Below are 18,339 nucleotides of genomic sequence, written 5' to 3'. Positions count from 1 at the left end.
GAGAGCAAGGCAACCCACTCCAGTATTCTTGTCTAGAGAATCCCCTGGACAGAGGAGCCTGGTGGGCTGCAGTCCGTAGGGTTGCACAGAGTGGGACATGGCTTAAGTGCCTTAGCACACACACATAGTTGCTTTACAATGTTGTGTTGGCTTCTGCTGTACAATAAAGTAAACCAGCTATAAGCATACATATATCCCCTCCCTCCTGGATCTCCCCCAGGCACCATCCGGGGCAGCACAGAGCTGGGCTCCCCATGCTGTGCTGCACGTTCCCGCTGGCTGTCTATCTCACCCGTGGTGGTGTATAAACGCCAGTGCCACCCTCTCGGTTCATCCCACCTTCCTTCTCCCTGCTGTGTCCACACGCCCATTCTCTGTCTGTGTCTCTACTCCCAGGCTGCAGCTAGTTCACCTGCACCATTTTTCTAGATTCCACATATATGCGTTAATATATGATATTTGTTTTTCTCTTTCTGACTTACTTCACTCTGTGTATTTGCTTACTTTTGTATTGGCTTTCTACTCCACTCACCTAAGCAGCATTCAGGAGAGGACTCTGTCATGTCCCGTGTGCACAGAGGAGATGCTGAATGGGTGACTAGATGAACAAAGAGCACCCTATTCATGGACGTGTGTGCGTGCTCAGCCATGCTTGACTCTTTGTGACCCCATGATCTGTAGCCCCCAAGCAGGAATACTGGAGTGGATTGCTATTTCCTTCTCCAGGAGTTTCCCAATCCAGGAATGGAAGCTGAGTCTCCTGCGTCTCCTGCATCAGCAGGCAGATTCGTTACCACAAGCGCCACCTGGGAAACCCTCTATACATGGAAAGAAAGAAAGAACGTGAAGTCAGTCAGTCATGTCTGACTCTTTGCAACCCCACGGACTGTAACCTACCAGGATCTTCTGTCCATGGGATTTTCCAGGCAAGAGTACTGGAGTGGGTTGCCATATACATGGAGACATGCATATTTGCCTTCTTCCCCCAGGATAGATTCTTAGGAGTGAAATTACTGGGTCGAGGGACCTGCATGTGTAACAGTATAATACTTGTTGCCACATCACCTCTGGCCAGGCTCTGCCAGCCCCTACTCCCTCCAGTGGGTGGGAGAGAGCCCCTCCCCCGTTCCTGCCCTTCTGGGAAGCTCACCACAGCCCACTGACGATCCCACTCCTGGTGGTGGAGGCCGGCAGCTTTCCAGGACCGCAGTCCCGGAAATGGTGACCAGGCTTGAGGAGGCCCACGCTGCCTGGTCTCTGGGGTGGTTTCCTGTCTCCTCAGCAACCCCATGTCCGAGCAGCTTGCTGGAAAGGTCGATGCAGGAGCCGGGGCTGTGGAGCAAAAATAAGAAGCTGGTGACTGGCAACTGGCCCAGAGTACCATGAACCTCGGCCCCTTTGAATGCCCTCCCTTCCCCCCCCTCCCCAACCGCTGCAACACAGGGCAGAAAACTCGCCCATTCACGCCCTCTTGTTTATTTGACAAAATGCCTCAGGGTTCTCCCATGTGCCAACGTGGAGATCATTGCCATTGTGGTCGCGGAGCCAGCCTGTGAATGTCTCAGGGTGAGGCCTGGGCCTCACCCTCTTCTTTCATCTCTGGGCTCATGAGAGTACAGGGCTGGCCAGGGGACAGGCGAGGGGAGAGTGTGTAAAGAATGGAAGTAGTCTGGGGGGAAGGGACCAGGCAGTATCTCCAGCCTGGGGGCATTTTTTGATTCTGAAATTCTGGAACTTTCATTGGCCTTTGCTTTTAAGGCTAGCTGCATCACTCTGGGGTCAAGTGGATCCAGCTTTTCCGGTGGAGAAGCTCCCCCCTTGCCCCTGCCTCCGTGTGTATGTCTGGCTGGGTGTGTTTGTCTCCGTTTTTGTCCTTGTGTCTCTGTCTGTGCCCGTGATTCTTCATGGGTCTCTCTGTATATTTCTTTCCCGTATATGGGGGAGGAGGAGGTCCTCCTGTCTCTCTCTGCTTTTCCCTGGATTTGTGTGTGCCCACCTCCACCTCTCATCCCCAACGCCATCTCTCTGTCTCTTTTCTGTGGATATTTTTGTCTTTCTCACCCACCCTTAATGCCCAGAATAGCTGGCTTTCCTGGTGCCTCAGATGATAAAGAATCTGCCTGCAATGTGGGAGACCCAGGTTCCTGGTTCAGGAAGATCTCCTGGATGCCAGGGTCCAGCCCCAGTGGATCCAGGGTGATTCAAAGGTGGGGATGGAGTCGGCGTCCTGGAAAAAACTTCTTTAATTATAGATATAGAGGGAGATTAGAAACAGATAGTGTAGTAGGAGAATTAGTGGAGAAAAGAGGCTGAATAACTGGTTTACATGGAATCCCAATCACCATCTACGTAGGCCACAGGCGTCTTTCCATTTTCCCAAAGGAGAGGAGGCACTGAGGCCTCCCCGGTCCAATCTCAGAAGCCCAGGCAGAATTAGCAGGCTTGGTGATTACCCACATTTCAGATGGTAATTCAGCCAGGAAAGCGGAGAGCAAGAAAGAAACGACACGGGGGAATCAGTCTTTCCAGAAACTGATCCGATTTCTTTATTTTTCAGGTTTGTTTATATACCTTTTTGTTATACATAGGGATGAATACAGAGTCACACGGGGGTCAGCAGACCTGACCCTTGTCACAATCAGGTGCTTCATATAAAATTATACAAAGGTCTTATGAGTTTCATCATCTTTTAGCCATGAGGTCTGATGACATTTTATGGCCCTTTCTGATACCGGTCAGTTAACCAGAAAACTTATTTTTCCAGGGGTGATTTTTTCTTAAATCAGGCGCCACCCTCCAAATAAAGTTGCATTCCTATAGGGTGAGGGTGTAGTGAGTTACAATTAAGAAAGGAATTTACTTAACCTAAGGTTTAACATGATTAATCTTAAAGGTTAATACTTATTTCTCCTATATGCTAGTTATATTCATTATAAGGACAGGAATATGGAGATTTAGCAGCAAGTATTTGCTCAACAAATGTAAACCCTTCACCAATGTTCCCCTTAAGATCTATTTTGTCTTAAGATAGTGATAAAGTTACATAGCATAGTGATTTATAGTGATTTATAACAAAGTACAGTGATCTGTAACAAAAGAGAAGATTCATTAACTCAAAAGTCTAGTATTGCTAACATCAAAAAACTACTATATTTCCTTTTCTATATTCCAAATACATTGATTAATATATTCCCAGGTGCCTAAGGATATGGAGGCCTGATGGCAATCATTGACTCATCAATGAAAAAAGCCCTATGCTAATACTGCAAACTCTCTGTGCTGTTTATGGCTGAGAGGCTGTCACACAAGCTAGTCTGTCAGCAGAGAGGTTTGTCCTGAGACATCCTTGTCACACCCAGGGCAGGGAATTAGCAGTAATTATTGGCAGGACAAATGAAAAAACCCTTCACCAATATAATTCCTAATCATCCTACTAATACTATACTAATGATCTTCTAACTTCTCAAAAGAGTCTGGTTTTAGAAAGTTTTAAAACATCCCATGCCTCTCACAGTTGGGAGGCTGTAAACAATCACATGCGGCCGGACGAGCCTGATCAGGCAGGCCAGAGAACCTTCAGAGTTCGTAAGTTAAAACACTCTTGTCACGCCCAGGAATTTTTATTGACTGGAGCTGCAAGTTAACTCCTTCTCTGAGAGAAATGGTTATGGGGGAGAGCTCCCCGTAAAGTACTCTGGTTTTGGGGTAGATGCTCGGGAACAGGGAGTTTCCTGAGGCTTGATCACGCCTTTGCGTATGCCAAGCTTCCTTCCTCATGACCTTTGCCATGGGTGGAGTTCCTCACACTGGCTCCCAACACCTGGAGGAGGGCACGGCAACCCACTCCAGTATTCTTGCTGGAGAACTCCATGGACAGAGGAGCCTGGCAGGCTACAGTCCATGGGGTCTCAAGGAGTCGGACATAACTGAAGTGACTTAGCATGCACGCATGCAGAGCTCTGGGGTTTTGTTCCCCCTTCTCTTCGGTCCTCCCCAGACTGTCTGGCCCAAGAATGACTTTAGACTGTTTACACCCAGGAGGCTCTGCAGCCAGTGTTTGCTTCCCCGGGTCTTCTTCCCCTTCCCCAGAAAGGAAGCACCTTTGATCATGTCTGTCTGTCTGTGAATCTGCTCTGCTTTCTAAAACCCCCAAAGAAAGATTACAAAAGGCTTTTCTCAACATCAACACTCAAGTCCCTTCAGAGACCAGCCATCTTCACACTCTTCCTCCCATAACCTGCTCATCAGTACAGCAGAGGGTGGGTGGAAGGAGCAGGGATGGATTTGGGGTCACACTCCCGCCTCTGTCCTCCCTTACCGTGTGGCCTGAGAAACACGCTGACCTCTCTGAGTCTCGAGTATGACAGTGTTTTCCTCCCAGAGCCAAGTAACGACCCACACATAGCCCCTGGCACCAGCACTCAGGAGACATCAGCTCCCCTGGCCCAGAGCAGCCTGCCTCCAGAATGGATTCACTTGCTCACTCATTCAACAACAGGGCAAGAGACGTCCCTGGCTGGAGAGCATGGCTGTTCCCAAAGGCCCCAGGAGCCTCCCTTGCTAGGACCTCCTGGTCATTGTTACCCAGAAACCCTGGGGCAGAGATGAGCAGTATTATCAAGGCCAGCAGGAACCCCTACAGAGTGGAATTCCTATGAAACATGGTGTCCAGATTGCATTTAAACCTTTGAAACATCACCCAAAGAAATCCAGGTAGAAAAAAGTGACATGAGTAGCCATTGTTTTTAATCTCCCTCCCTTTGTTTGATAAAGAGTCTCTGAGGGAGGTGAAGAGAGGTTACAGCTGGCCCTGCCGTGACCTGTGCACTGCCTTTGGGCTGCAGTTGCTGGAAAGAGAATATAAGCTTTTCTCTTATGTTATTATCTTTTTACTTTGGATTCTCACATTCCTTAACCCATTCATAATCCATGTGTGAAAGCAGGCTCAGGTCCCATATGCTTTTGTGCTCAAAGTTTTGTCCTAAACTGGCAAGTGGGAGGGTTGAAGGGTTCTGGGTGGTTGGATGGATGGATGGATGGGTGAATGAATGGATGGGTGGATGGGTGGATGGATGAATGAATGGATAGGTTATTGTGTGAGTGTTTAAAGGGACATAATTCTTCCAGGCCCACTTCTCCTGTACAACCACCAGGAAAGCCTAAGTGTATTTGTGAGTGGTTTAGAAAGAAAATTAGAGGGAGGTTAGGATAACCTTGTGGTTGCTGCCTAGCTTGTCTTCAACCAGAGCCAAGATGGTAATTATCCCCAGGATCGAATTTCCTGATTGAACAGTCAGGAGCCAAAGAGGGTAGGACATCAGGAGAGCATGGGGAAATGGGCTCAGAAGCTTTGGGCTAAATTCCTCGGTCTCTGCGGGCGTATTGTTCACTACTTCCCCACCCTCGAAGGGCACACATCTTTCATAAAGCAACTGAGCATTGTCTTCCATGTGTCCTAGTTGGCTGAGAGCTCCTCAAGGGAAGAGTTTTTCCTCCAATTTTATTTTTCTAGTACCTAGCATAGTATGTGGCACGTAGTATGTGAATGTGTGTGTACTTAGCCGCTTCAGTCATGTCCAACTCTGTGTGACCCTATGGACTGCAGCCTACCAAATTCCTCTGTCCATGGGATTCCCCAGGCAAGAATACTGGAGTGGGTTGCCATTCTGTCTTCCATTTGGGAATGTTTATAACAATTCTGCTTAGTTAATGAGATACCTTGTGAATTAGTTGTTGTAGGTAGATAGGCGTGCACTGGAGAACTGTCAGAGGCATTGCAGAGAAGATTCCTGTATCATGTGGGAGGCTTACTTTACATGGCCAATAAGGATACACCTTCTCATCTATCCATCCATCCACTCACCCATCATCCTCCAAGCAAATCATCCATGCTTGCACTCTTCCAACCATCTAATGATCAACTCTCTGATCCACGCAATATTAATGCAGTATAGGCTAAGTTAATATTGCGTGGATCAGAAAGTTGATCATTAGATGGTTAGAAGAGTGCATGCATAGATGGTTTGCTTGGAGGATGATGGGTGAGTGGATGCATGGATGGATGGATGGATGGATGGTTTTTTGAGGGGATGATAGGCATTAAACATTTTGCTAGGTGGATAGTTAACTGGTTTGTTGGATGAGTGGTTGAATTTGAATGGATGGGTGAATGAATGGACGGATGGATGGTTGAATTAAAAGATGTCACCTTATTGGCTACCTAAAGTCCACCTCCCACATGACACAGGAATCCTCTCTGCAATACTTCTGACAGTCTTCAAGTGCATGCCTATCTACCTGCAATAACTAATTGATAGGCTATTTCATTAAGCAGAATTGTTATTAATATTTATAAATTCTGGGCATGGTAATGTAGTGTATATTACTGGTTAAGGGCATAAGCTTTGAAAACAGACCTGGGTTTGAATCTCAGCTTAATTAAAGCAGTGGGACCTTGAACAAATAAATCCCCTGGCCTCTCTAAGCTATGGTTTCCTCATTTGCAAAACAGAGATAATGGCCCTATCTTGTGGGGTTGTTACGAGGATTAAATGAAATAATTAATGGTAAGGACTGCTCAATGCTCAAGAAGAGGTAATTGTTACCATACTAAAATGTATCCCCCTGTAACTTTTGTTTTCACCAAAAACCAGCTATGTTCCAGATATTGTTAATAATGTTGTGTATTCAGTGACAAATATTCTGAAATAGTCCCTCATCTTTTGGAGTTTAGTTCCAGTTGTGGATCCACACAATAAAACATATATATGTAATTCCAGACAGTGTTAAATGCAATGCACAAAATTGAAATAGGTCGAGATAAAAGAGAGTGATGTGGTTGGTAGGGGGCAGGTGGCCTGATTGTGACCTGTGAACTAGTGGCAAGAAGAAATATACAAAGATCTAGGGAGAGGGTGTCCCTGGGGGCAGGAATGGCCATGGAAAGGTTCTGAGGCAAAGACAGGCTTGCTCAAGGAAAAGACAAAAGGTCAAGGGTCAAGGTCGATGGTGGGGGAGTCAGGGCGCAGGGATCTGCAGTCGTAACTGCGGGAGGCAGGGCCGCGGGCCATAGAGTCTGTATCACATGATGAGGACACAGCCCACGCTCATCTCATCCCCATCCCGTCCTCTGGGACAACACAAAAGGAGCCACACTCATGTGGTGGCCGTTCAGCTTCCCAGTGACAGCCAGCAGGCTCCCTGACTCCTGACCTCCAGGCTGAACAGTACGAGTTCTCAGCTTTCCCAGTTGGTATTCAGAGAGACCTGCAGCTGCTGTGTGCTGAGTCCCATAAACCTAAAACCTGCAAGAAATCAGGTTACACCCAAAGGAAATTCAGCTCAGGAAAGCCAGGAGATTTCTGGTTGGGATTATAATGAACTGAACCAGTAAGCCGTGTTCCTTCCTGAAACCTTGCCCCTGGGGCATTTACAAGGGAAAGAAGGATAAAAGGCATCTTTGAGGCTGCTTCCAGGATAAAGGGGGCTTCTCCAATGGCTCAGTAGTAAAGAATTTGCCTGCAATGCAAGAGATACGGGTTCCATCCCTGAGTGGGGAAGATCCCCTGGAGAAGGGCATGGCAACCCACTCCAGTATTCTTGCCTGGAGAACCCCATGGACAGAGGAGCCTGGCGGGCTGCAGTCCATCGGATCGCAAAGAGTTGGACACGACTGAAGCGACTAAGCACGCACACACCAGGATAAATGACGTCTGGAACCCCTTATCTAGGAGCATCTGCTGTAGGATCTGGGCTTTTAAAGAAAAATAAGCAATGACGGGTGGCTGATCTCCCCCCAGGCTGATCCGGGAGCTCAAGCGGGGTCACGAGGATCTATCCCTCCCCCTCGCTCAGCAGCGTTTCCCTCCATGTTGCCTTTCCTCTCCATGGGGGGATAAAATGGCTCTTGGGATCTTCAAGTTTCATGGACTTTGAGACTCTTATCTAGTTCCAACAACAGTCTGGAATTCTGTCTTCTTGGCTAAAAAGCTTGGTTAAACTCTGAACCTTACTTACTGTGTCCTGACTGGCCAAGCCTAAGTCCTGTGACCACCCCTGAAACTGATACTAGATAGAGACCCTCTCCTTCCACACAGAGAATGGGGGAGAGGTTGATGCCCCTGAAAATATTGGGTGATAAATTTCTCATAGGCACGATGGATCAATTCTAGAGATCTGCTAATGCAACATTGTGCTTATGAGGGAGTCAATTCCCTAGTAGGTTGATAAGAAATCTGGGGTCGCCGAGGAGGAGAAAGGGGTCTGGAGCTCTCAAGGAGAGAGAGGTGTCTGAGGCTCTCAAGAGAAAAAGACAATTTTTTTTTCCTACATTGCTTTGTCTTAGTGATATAACAGTGTATCTTGCTCAAGGACACATTTCTCCTTAACCTTCTGACTAATCTTGTTACCTTAAAATTTGTATACTATGGGCCAGGGTCTGGTAAGACCTTTCTATTGTTAGCTCTAATCTTGTTAATTTCAGATGTATGTTGTGGGAGTGGGTCTGATGAAAGTATATAAGGCCTTGCCAAGACTAGCGTGGGGGCCACTCTCTGTCCCCCTTCTGATGTCTATGTCAGAAGCTTTCTCTGTCCTTTGTTCACTTTGATAAAACTCTGCTGCACAAAAGCTCTTGAGTGATCAAGCCTGGTCCCTGGTCCCAAAGCTAAATTTTCTTCGGAGATCACGAATCCGATACCGTTCACCATAAGCTATCACTTATAATCCACACTACTATCCTGAACACTTAAAAATGTATTAAGAGGGTAGCTCTCAGGTTATCTGTTCTTTCCACAATTTCAAAACAAAACAAAACAAAATAGATGCTGTTCGGAGGAGAAATGAGAGTGGATTCTGGACAAACAAAAACAGCACAGATATCTTAACATTTCCCAAATTAAAGTTAACTGCTCCTTCCTCTGTGGTTCAGAAATGTACCTCTTACGTGGCTCATCTCCTCCGGCTTTAATATGTGTACACGTGTCTCCATCAGTGTACACATGGAGGATGTGTACACTTTGGCTCCCTGAGGATGGAAACCATGTCTTTAGCTCCTCAGGGGCCCCCACTCCTGTTTACCAGGACAGAGTAAGGGTCCAGGACTTTCTTGGTTAAGTTGAAACCAGTTTCAGGGACCAAAATGACTACTGTGCCCCTCAAATAGTCCCAGGAAGAAGCATCAGAGAAACACCCGCTGAGGACAACCAAACTCACCCCACCTGTGATCTCCCTGGTTTTCCCAGGCAAAGCCAACAAGAACGTTCAGTGGGATGAGGATTCAGTGGAGTATATGCTGGCCAACCCAGTCAGAATCGCCTTCGTCCTGGTGGTCCACGGCCGCGCCTCCCGGCAGCTGCAGCGCATGTTCAAGGCCATCTACCACAAGGACCACTTTTACTACATCCACGTGGACAAGGTGAGGCCCGCCCTCTGATCGCCGTGTGCTGGCACTTCTCTGGGTGTGTGTCTGCCCCTCCCTTTCTGGGGAGCCTTGCAGGCTCAGCAGCTGCCTCCCCCAGACCATTGGCCTTGAAGTGCTGTGTAGGTGTGTGTGTGTATGTGTGCACGTGTGCACATGCATGGGTGTTGGTTTCAAAGCTCCCAACTGTGACGTTAGACTTCCTTCAATGACAATGAACATTGTCAGTCATACCTCTTTTGCTCATGGTCCTGCCCAATGCAATGCCTGCCATTCTATAAGGATAGCTAACCCAGGGGTGGGCCCACTTTTCCCATCAAGGGCCAGAGGGCAAGTATTTCAGGCTTTGTGGGCTATACACTCGGTCACAGCTAATCAGCTCTGGCACTGTAGCCTGAAAGCAGCCATGAAAACATACACAAATGAATGTGTGTGACTGTTTCAATAAAACTTTATTTACCAAAAAAATCATGCAGCCAGCTTGTTGACCCCTGAGCATCTTGTTCCAGAGGTTCCCGTTGGTCTGCTGATGTGACATGATTGTGTCTCTGGTCAAGAAGACAAAGGGGATGCCTATTCAAAAGTCTGATTCTAGCAGGCCTGCCAGAGGGTAGTAGAGAAAGTCTACCTTTCAAAATACTCCTCAGGTTTAAATGCAAGTGTTAGTCACTCTGTCGTATCCAACTCTTTGTGACCCATGGACTTTAGCCTGCCAGACTCTTCTCTGTCCATGGAATTCTCCAGGCAAGGATGCTGGAGTGGGTTGCCATTCTCTTCTCCAGGGGATCTTCCTGAACCAGGGATGCAACCATATTAGATACAACCATATTACTTAGCTTGTTATCCTCAGATCATATGTATCAGTCTTAGAGAAAAATGCAGACTCCCAGGCCCCAGCCTACACCTGGGGAACCAGTAATGCAGAGTCAGGACCAGGGAATCTGCATCTCAAATTGCTAAAGTAATACTTTAAAAATAATGAAGTTTGTATAACGATGCAGAAAGACACCCCGGGTCTGAATCAGTTACTTGGCAAAGTTCAGAAGCCCTGTCACCTAGAAGGGAAAGGACAGAGGGGGAGTAAGGGGCAGGGCTGGGGGGGTTTCCGCACTGCTGAATTTCACCCTTCCTCTCCTGGGAAAGCGCTCCAATTACCTGCATCGCCAAGTGCTTCAGTTCGCCAGGCAGTACAGCAACGTCCGTGTCACGCCCTGGAGGATGGCCACCATCTGGGGGGGAGCCAGCCTCCTGTCCACATACCTGCAGAGCATGCGGGACCTCCTGGAGATGACCGACTGGCCCTGGGACTTCTTCATCAACCTCAGCGCAGCTGACTACCCCATCAGGTAAGGCAGCCCTGGCCAGCCTGCTTTGAGGTCCTGCTTCCCCTGTCATATCTGGGAAGCCAGAGGCGGAAGCAACCTGCCTCCCGTCTGGAGAAGCCTTCCTGCCTCTGAGATGCTTACTCACTGTCTCTGTAAGGTCTCTCTACATGAGGGCCACACTGTGCTTGAGAATCATGTGAGCATTCACTCATTCATTCATTCAACAGAGATTTCTTGAGTACATGGTTTTCCCAGCTCTGTTTGAGAACATGCTTCAAAGCCTGAAACCCCTTGCCATGAGGTGCTTCCATTCAATTCAGGGAAACAGACAACTTGCAAACTAAGTATTTAAAATGGTACATCAAAAACTAAGGCAGAGAGCAGCAGGAGCAGGGGGGAGGTGGAGCTGTAATGAGAGTGGCCAGGAACATCCTTCCGGAGAAGAATGGAAGATGGTGATGGAGTGAGCCGCCCAGACAGGGAAAATGGTCCAGCAGAGGGCAGGACAGGGGCTGAGCCCTGAGGATGCCTGATGTGTTCCAGGAACAGCAGGGCTCAGTGTGGCTGGAATAGGGGGTGAAGTCGTAAGAAACAGAAGCCAGAGAGAAAACTGAGGTGAGATCATGGAGGGTCTAGAATTTGGCCATTACTCAAAGGAAGATGGGAACCACACGCCATGTTTGGAGCAGAGGAAGGTCAAGGTCTGACTTAGGGGTTAAACTGAAAAGGACAAAGTGGAAGAAGTGGGGCGGGGGGGGGGGAGGGGTGGTGTGTGGCGGTGACAGCCTGGGCAGAATCAGACAGGCATCCCTGGGCTGTTGGAATCCCATGGGTGGGTTTGCTTGGCTCCTATCCAATTTTAACACATGAATTGATTGCCCACATTCTACGACTGGTAGATTTCTACTGAAACTGCAGATCTCTAGTTTCTCTGGAGGCCCTCCCCAGGGCCTGTAGGCTACTCAGCCACAATTATGTGCGGGTGGTGGAGCAACCAGCAGCCCTGGGGCGGTGAGAAATTCAGATGCCACTCTGTCCCTTTGCACAAACATTGATCTACTCTTTACAAGAGGTGTAAGCAAAGAAAACCCCTGGAGATCTCTTTAAAGGGAGGAAAAAAGGCAACAAAGTGAACTATATTTCCTATCAAGAAGGCGGCTCTTTGCTTGACTGTGTTTTCCGTCTTGCTTATTGAAAGGCCAAAAAGGAGAAGTGGACAGGGTGAAGGAGAGGGCCTTCCTTTCTATGACAGCGCTGGGCACAGAATTTCCAGAAGAGCTAGATGAAGGAGTCTTGTAAAAGGTGTTTTATCAAGGCAATTCTCAAACATGCACAAGAATACAAGACTAGTATAATGACCCCTGCATCACCCAGTTTCAACTATAATCAGTTCATCTTGTATCCATGCCAATAAAGACCTTGACCCTCTTCCACCAGCCCTGGTGAAGCATTTCTAAGAGGTCAGATAATTATATCTGTAAATATTTCAGTGTGTGCATGCATGCTCAGTCATGTCCAACTCTTTGCGACCCTATGGACTATAGCCTACCAGGCTCCTCTGTCCACTGGACCCTTCAGGGAAGAATACTGGAGTGGGTTGCCATTTCCTTCTCCAGGAAGTCTTCCCAACTCAGGGATTGAACCCACGTCTCCTGCAACACCTGCATCGGCAGGTGGGTTCTTTACCACTGAGCCACCTGGGAAGCCCCAAATATCTCAGTAAACATATCTAAAAGATAAAGTCTCTCTTGCAATTTAATATCAGTACGATTGCATGAGTGCTAAGTCACTTCAGTGGTGTCCAATTCTGTAACACTATGGACCATAGCCCACCAGCTCCTCTGTGGTCCATGGGGATTCTCCAGGCAAGAATGCTGCAGTGGGTCGCCATGCCCTCCTCCAGGGGATCTTCCCAACCCAGGGATTGATCCCGCATCTGTTCTGTCTCCTGCATTGGCAGGTGGGTTCTTTACCACTCGCACCCCCTGGGAAGCCCATCAATATGACCTGGGGCTGGATCATTCTCTGCCGTGAGGCTGCCCTGCTCACTGCTGGTATTTGGAAGCACTCCTGGCCTCTACCCATTAGATGCCAGTAGTGGTTCCCGCTCCCAACCACTTGTGGCAACCACAAATATCTCCAGGTGCTGTGTTTCTGGAGGAGCAAAACTGCCTCCAGCTGAGAACTGTCCAGTTCCTGAGAAAGAGAACAGCCTGGACTTGGGTCGGAGATGAACTACTTGCCTTTGAGACATTTAAACATGGCTGGAACCTAATAAACAAAACAAGGGGGAGAGATGAGTATAGGGAAGTACAAGGCGAGGGTGAGCTGGAGCCTTCTCCCTCTCCCTTCCAAAGAAGGAGTGTGTTCAGAAATACCCCCAGAATGCCGAGCACAGTTGCTGGTGTGACAGACGCTCCCTTCAAAGGTCAAGATTCCCACTCCCCAGGCTCCAGACCTCCCATGGAGGCCTCAGAGGTCATGTCAGCCTCAGTCAGGAGGTGACATTTGACCAGGACCTCTCAAGGGCAGGTGGGCCAGCCTATGACCTTTCCCAGAAGAATTGCATCAAGTCTCAATGCTGCCCCCTATAGGCCCCGTAGTTGCAGTTGTAACAGCACTGGTCACTTAGCCAGGTCAGCTGGTCCAGGAGATCAGCATTTCTAGCATTTCAGTGTCCAAGAAGATGAGTCCTCAGACTCCCATGTGATGGCTTAAGGCTAGACTCTGAGTTCTGCCACCTCACTCGCAGGTGATCCTTGGCAAGTAAACACAGTTTCTGTGAAATCAGATTGTAGTCATGGAACCCAGAGAGTTTGGGCACTTAGCTCAGTACCTGTCAGCTCTGAATCCTCAAGCTGGATCCAAGGCTGAGCCTCCTGATCTCTGAGAAAGGTCCAGAAATCCTTTCTCAGACCATGTGCCCCACCCATTTGGGGGTTCGGAGAAGGGAGTCATCGTGTTCTTAGCTTTGATGCGCCGGTTGTCTGGCCACGCCTGCCGATCTGTCTCTCCTCCGCCTCCCACGGCCCTCATTTCCGTGTCCACCCCCTGCCAGTTCTTCCACCCACTCGCGTTGCCAGCATCACGGCCAGAGGCGCTCCACGCGTCAGGCACGGCTGGTTCCTCTTGCTGTTGTTTTCGTGAAGTTGCCCCACACAAAAACATATGAATTTTGCAGATGAATGGTTTTATCCTGGGCAACTCTGATAGGCTTTCACTTCCCATCTGCCACTCCATCTGTAGCTTCCAAAACCACGACTTCTCCCCTCCCAGGAAGGATGAGCAAACTTAGGAGCCTTCTCGAAGGGGCGGGAGTGCCCAAGTCAGAAGCTTCTATGAGACTCTGAAAACCTGGGTGGATATCCAAGGGCAGCGTTCACCCATCCTGGCTGCTCTGAGCTGTCTGTGATTTGTCATCGCCTGTCCAGTTCAGCTGTCTGGCTCTAACTGCCATCCAGATTCATTGGTCTCTACTGCCCAGTAGCCTCCATGAGACCCTGGATACAGACAGCCTGGCTGCAGATTCTGCCACCACCGATGGGCCATTTGAATTGGCACGTGTTGCCTCAGCTTTCTGCATCTCAGTGTCTGCACCTAAAAGGGACCCAGTATTGGTACCTATTTCATAGGGCAGTTAGGAGGATTAGAGGAAACATTGCAAGTCAAGGCCTTAACACAGTGCCTGACACAGAAAGTGCTCCCCCAAAGCAGGCAGTAGTTATCATAGTTGCATAATAGTGCTGGCCCCACAGGCTGGACTTCATCATCAGCTGAGTTGCTTTCCTTTTTCCCTTCACTCATGAAAAGACCAGAAAAATATTTCTTGAACTCACATCTCTTTCAAAAGTGGCAAATGCAAAGTAAGACTCAAAGACTGAATGTTTCAAGAGAAACAGGCGAGAACCAACTCGTCTGTGAACAGGAAGATGTTCTTGTGTTTGGAATATGCAAGCGAAGTTATGTTTAAAGAATCTAGGCCTTCCCGCTTCACTGTTGACGTGACCGCCTGGCCCACGTAAGCTCTGGTTGGAGCTGTTTATGCATCCAGTGTGTGAATGAAAATGGAAATTTTCAACTATCGAAACCCTGCTAGGTTTGGAATCATCAAAGAACATGATGCTTTTATTTAATATATTCTGTTTACTGAGTAAGGCTGGAAACTGCGCTAGCATTCTTCAGTCGGATGGACCACAGACAGGGATGAAACCAAAAGCATTATGCAGTTGGTTTGCGAGGTTTGGGCCAGTGGTAACAGACCCCACACTGTCTGCCCCTGGGCCCTGTGTCCTGCAGCAAACCAGATGCAAAGGCCGAAAGTGTCCATGGCCCCTCCAGGGCTCACATTCTGTCTGTGGTGTGTGTGTGCGTGCATGTCGTGTATGTGCAAGCCTCAAGCAAAACCCAGAATCTACTAATTCTGCCTCTTAGGGATTCACAGCAACAAGGTCTAACCCAGTGGGGCCCACCATGTGGACATTTAAGCTACCCTTAACCATCGACCCAAACCTCTCTCTTGAGATACCACCAGGGACCCAGGACAGGAGCATAAGAGCTTTTCTGCAGCTCCTCATCCAGAAAGACCAGCTCAATCAGACAGGAAGCGGGTGTCTGGGCTTCTCTGCAACATCCCCAAGATCAGTGTCTCCACGGCACTGATCAAGCAAGACAAATGCCCAGATCCAGCAGACGTTCCCTGTGTACCTACTGTGTGTCAGGCCCTCTGGCGGGGCCTTTAATGTGTGCTGTCTTAATCCTCATCCCTTAAAACATAGCTTCTGGTGTGTAAGAAAGTTTAAAGAGGTTAGTATTAGAACTTCTGGTGAATTGTGCAGGGAAGTTAACCCCTTGATAATACCTAGGCACAGAGTCTAGTCACCCTGGGACCTGGCATAGGACTGCGCATCTGTGCGTAGTCAGTCCCCTACTTTTCATTCCTCTAGTCAGGCCACTGATTCTCGAGTGGGTCAAGGAATTCCTGTTGTTAATAGCAAATCACAACCACAGCAAAATGCACTTACAGAACCCAGGATATCCCTGGCATGGTTTTTTATGTGCTGTCCATTGTCCTGGCATGGTCCTCCACACATACTTCGGAGAGGCCATTTTTCAGATGAAAAAAGTGAGGCACAGAAATGTTGAGGAACTTGACCACAAGGATACAGCCAGTGGTCTCTTTTTTCTTTTTTCAAAAATTGAGGTTAAATTCACTTAACATTAAATTAACCATTTTGAAGGGTTCTATCCAGTGGCGTTTAGTACATGCCCAATGTTGTGGGCTTTCCAGGTGGTGCTAATGACAAAGAATCCTCTTGCCAGTGCAGGAGATGCAGGTTCAATCCCTGGGTCAGGAAGATCCCCTAGAGAAGGAAATGGCAACCCACTTCAGTATTCTTGCCTGGAAAACCCCATGGACGGAGGAGTCTGGAGGGCTACAGTCCATGGAGTCACAAAGAGCTGGACATGACTGAGTGCACACACACACACAATGTTGTGCAGCCAGAACCTTTCTCTACTTGCACAGCACGTTCATTACCCCAAGAGGAAGCCCTGTCCCTCCCTATTCACATCCCACCATGAGCCCCTGTCAGTCACTAATCTGTCTCCATGGGTTTGCCTGCTTTGGATGCTTCATATGTATGGAATCATACCGTGTGTGATGTTTCGTGACTGGCTTCTTTCACTTAGGATAACATGTTCATGCTCTACCCACATTGTGGCCTGTGCCAGTACTTCATCCTTTTTATGGCTGTATACCATTCCATTGTGTGGCTGTGCCATAATTTGCTTTACCCACTCATCAGGTGGTAGAACCGGGATTCCTAAGAGCTCCCTGAAAGCCCCGTCTCTTGGCTAGCTTGGCTTGTGCCTTACAACCTAAGGTGAGGACCTCATCGGGTTTAAGAAGCTGCAACTCCATCACGTGGGCCTCTGCACAGCGTCGGTACCAGGACATTTACTGCCTGAGCTCTGATGATGCCAGGGTCAGGGTAGGGCTGCTGATCTGTGCACCCTGGTCCACAGAAGCCTGGTGACCTTCCCCGTTCAGCCTGGCCCTCCTCCGCCTGGTTCCATTAGAGAAGTTTGCAGTGATTCTGGCTGGTTGAGACCGATTTGGGGTTGAAGATGGAAAGATGACGGCTTAGGGATGGAGGTCCCAGTTTCCCTTTTTCCCTCCTTCCTTTTTTCACCATCCAAGCCCCTCTGAAAGCAACCCAAGGGTGTTTTGGGGAGGAAAGAGCTCAGGCTTGCCTGAGAGGCCAGCTGAAAATGGTCCCACAGGTAAGATCAAAAGATGGGGCTTCTCTGACTTCACTCATTCATGCAGCAGATACTTACTGACCACCTACTATGTGCCAGACACTATGCTGGCTACCAAGTGTTCAAAGGGAAAGAGAAACATGGTCAGTCTCTGCCCTCATCCTAGTGGTTTGAATCACCTGGGTTTGAATCCCGGATCTTCTGTTTGCTAGCTGTGTGAACAAGGACTTGAGAATATCGCTTAATGTCTCTGGGCCTCAGCTGCCTCATCTGTAGAATGGGTACAACGATGACACCGCCCCATACGCTTGCTTACAGAGAGAAATGAATTAATGTATGGAACGTGCTTAGCACCCAGCGGGCACTGTCTGTGCAACAGCCCTCGTTATTGATAGGAGTTGGAAACTAGCCAGAAAGATCACATGAATGAACACGTGATCACAAAGTAAGGCAAGTATTCAGAAAGGAAGGACAGATGAAAGAGCATTTAGCAAGTGAAGCTCACCTGCACCTTGCAGCCTGGGGCGGCCTCTCTTAGGAGGCAGCACATGAACTGAGGTGTGTGAGATGGGTAGGGCTTAGCTAGCAGTGTGTTCCAGGTAAGGGGATGGCATAAGCAAAGACCAAGGTATAAGAGGACCCCTGACAGGCTTGAGGAGTTAAAATAAGGCTGATGTGGCTGGAACACAACCAGCCAGAGTGCCTTACCACCAGGGAGGACGGTCCAGCCAGTTCCTGCAGGGATTTCTGATCACTTGTCCGGTGGTTGAATCCTTAGCCCAGGAGCTGTGCAGTTTTAATGAGAAGTCCCTGGAGAAGGGAATGGCAACCCACTCCAGTATCCTTGCCTGGAGAATTCTATGGACAGAGGAGCCTGACAGGCTACAGTTCATGGGCTCGCAGAATCAGGCACGACTGAGCGACTAACATTTCAAAGCTTCAGCATTATTTGCAACCTGGAGAGATCACTTTAGCTACTGTGAGATAACAGTGGGGAGGGGACTGGGCCGGTGGGGGAGGCCCGTGAGGAAGGAGGTGATTGCTGCTGTTGCCGTTGCTGGTGTAGAACCACATTCGGGGAGCCCTCCTCCCCAAACCTCAGGCAGAGGCAGGGGTCTCAGAAGCCATCGTGAGCTTCCTGAATCCAAGCAGTGTCTTAGCCTTTTAGGCACAGAGCCAGGCAGCTGCTCATATGTAGGGCCCAGGCCCCCCATCTGCACAAAACAGCCTTGTTCTCAGAAGACTTGCAGAGCACAGCTGGCACAAAGGACTCAGAATGGCCAGGGGCCTGAGGCCACAGTTTTAGAAGAGGACTGATCATGAGACAGGAGGGGA

At 48.7% G+C, this 18,339-nt stretch overlaps 1 protein-coding gene across 1 annotated transcript in view; it reads left to right on the top strand.

Moving 5' to 3' along the window:
* Positions 1 to 18,339, top strand: part of XYLT1 (xylosyltransferase 1) — a 347,669-nt gene that overhangs the window by 255,597 nt on the left and 73,733 nt on the right. The window contains exons 4-5 of the mRNA XM_052635619.1: positions 9,243 to 9,415; positions 10,562 to 10,764. Coding sequence (XP_052491579.1) covers positions 9,243 to 9,415; positions 10,562 to 10,764 — 376 coding nt within the window. The remainder of the gene's footprint in view (positions 1 to 9,242; positions 9,416 to 10,561; positions 10,765 to 18,339) is intronic.

Source organism: Budorcas taxicolor, chromosome 2 (assembly GCF_023091745.1).
Source record: "Budorcas taxicolor isolate Tak-1 chromosome 2, Takin1.1, whole genome shotgun sequence".
NCBI classification, from domain to species: domain Eukaryota; kingdom Metazoa; phylum Chordata; class Mammalia; order Artiodactyla; family Bovidae; genus Budorcas; species Budorcas taxicolor.
The sequence above is the reverse complement of the archived record's forward strand: the minus strand, read 5'-3'. Positions and strand labels throughout refer to the sequence as shown.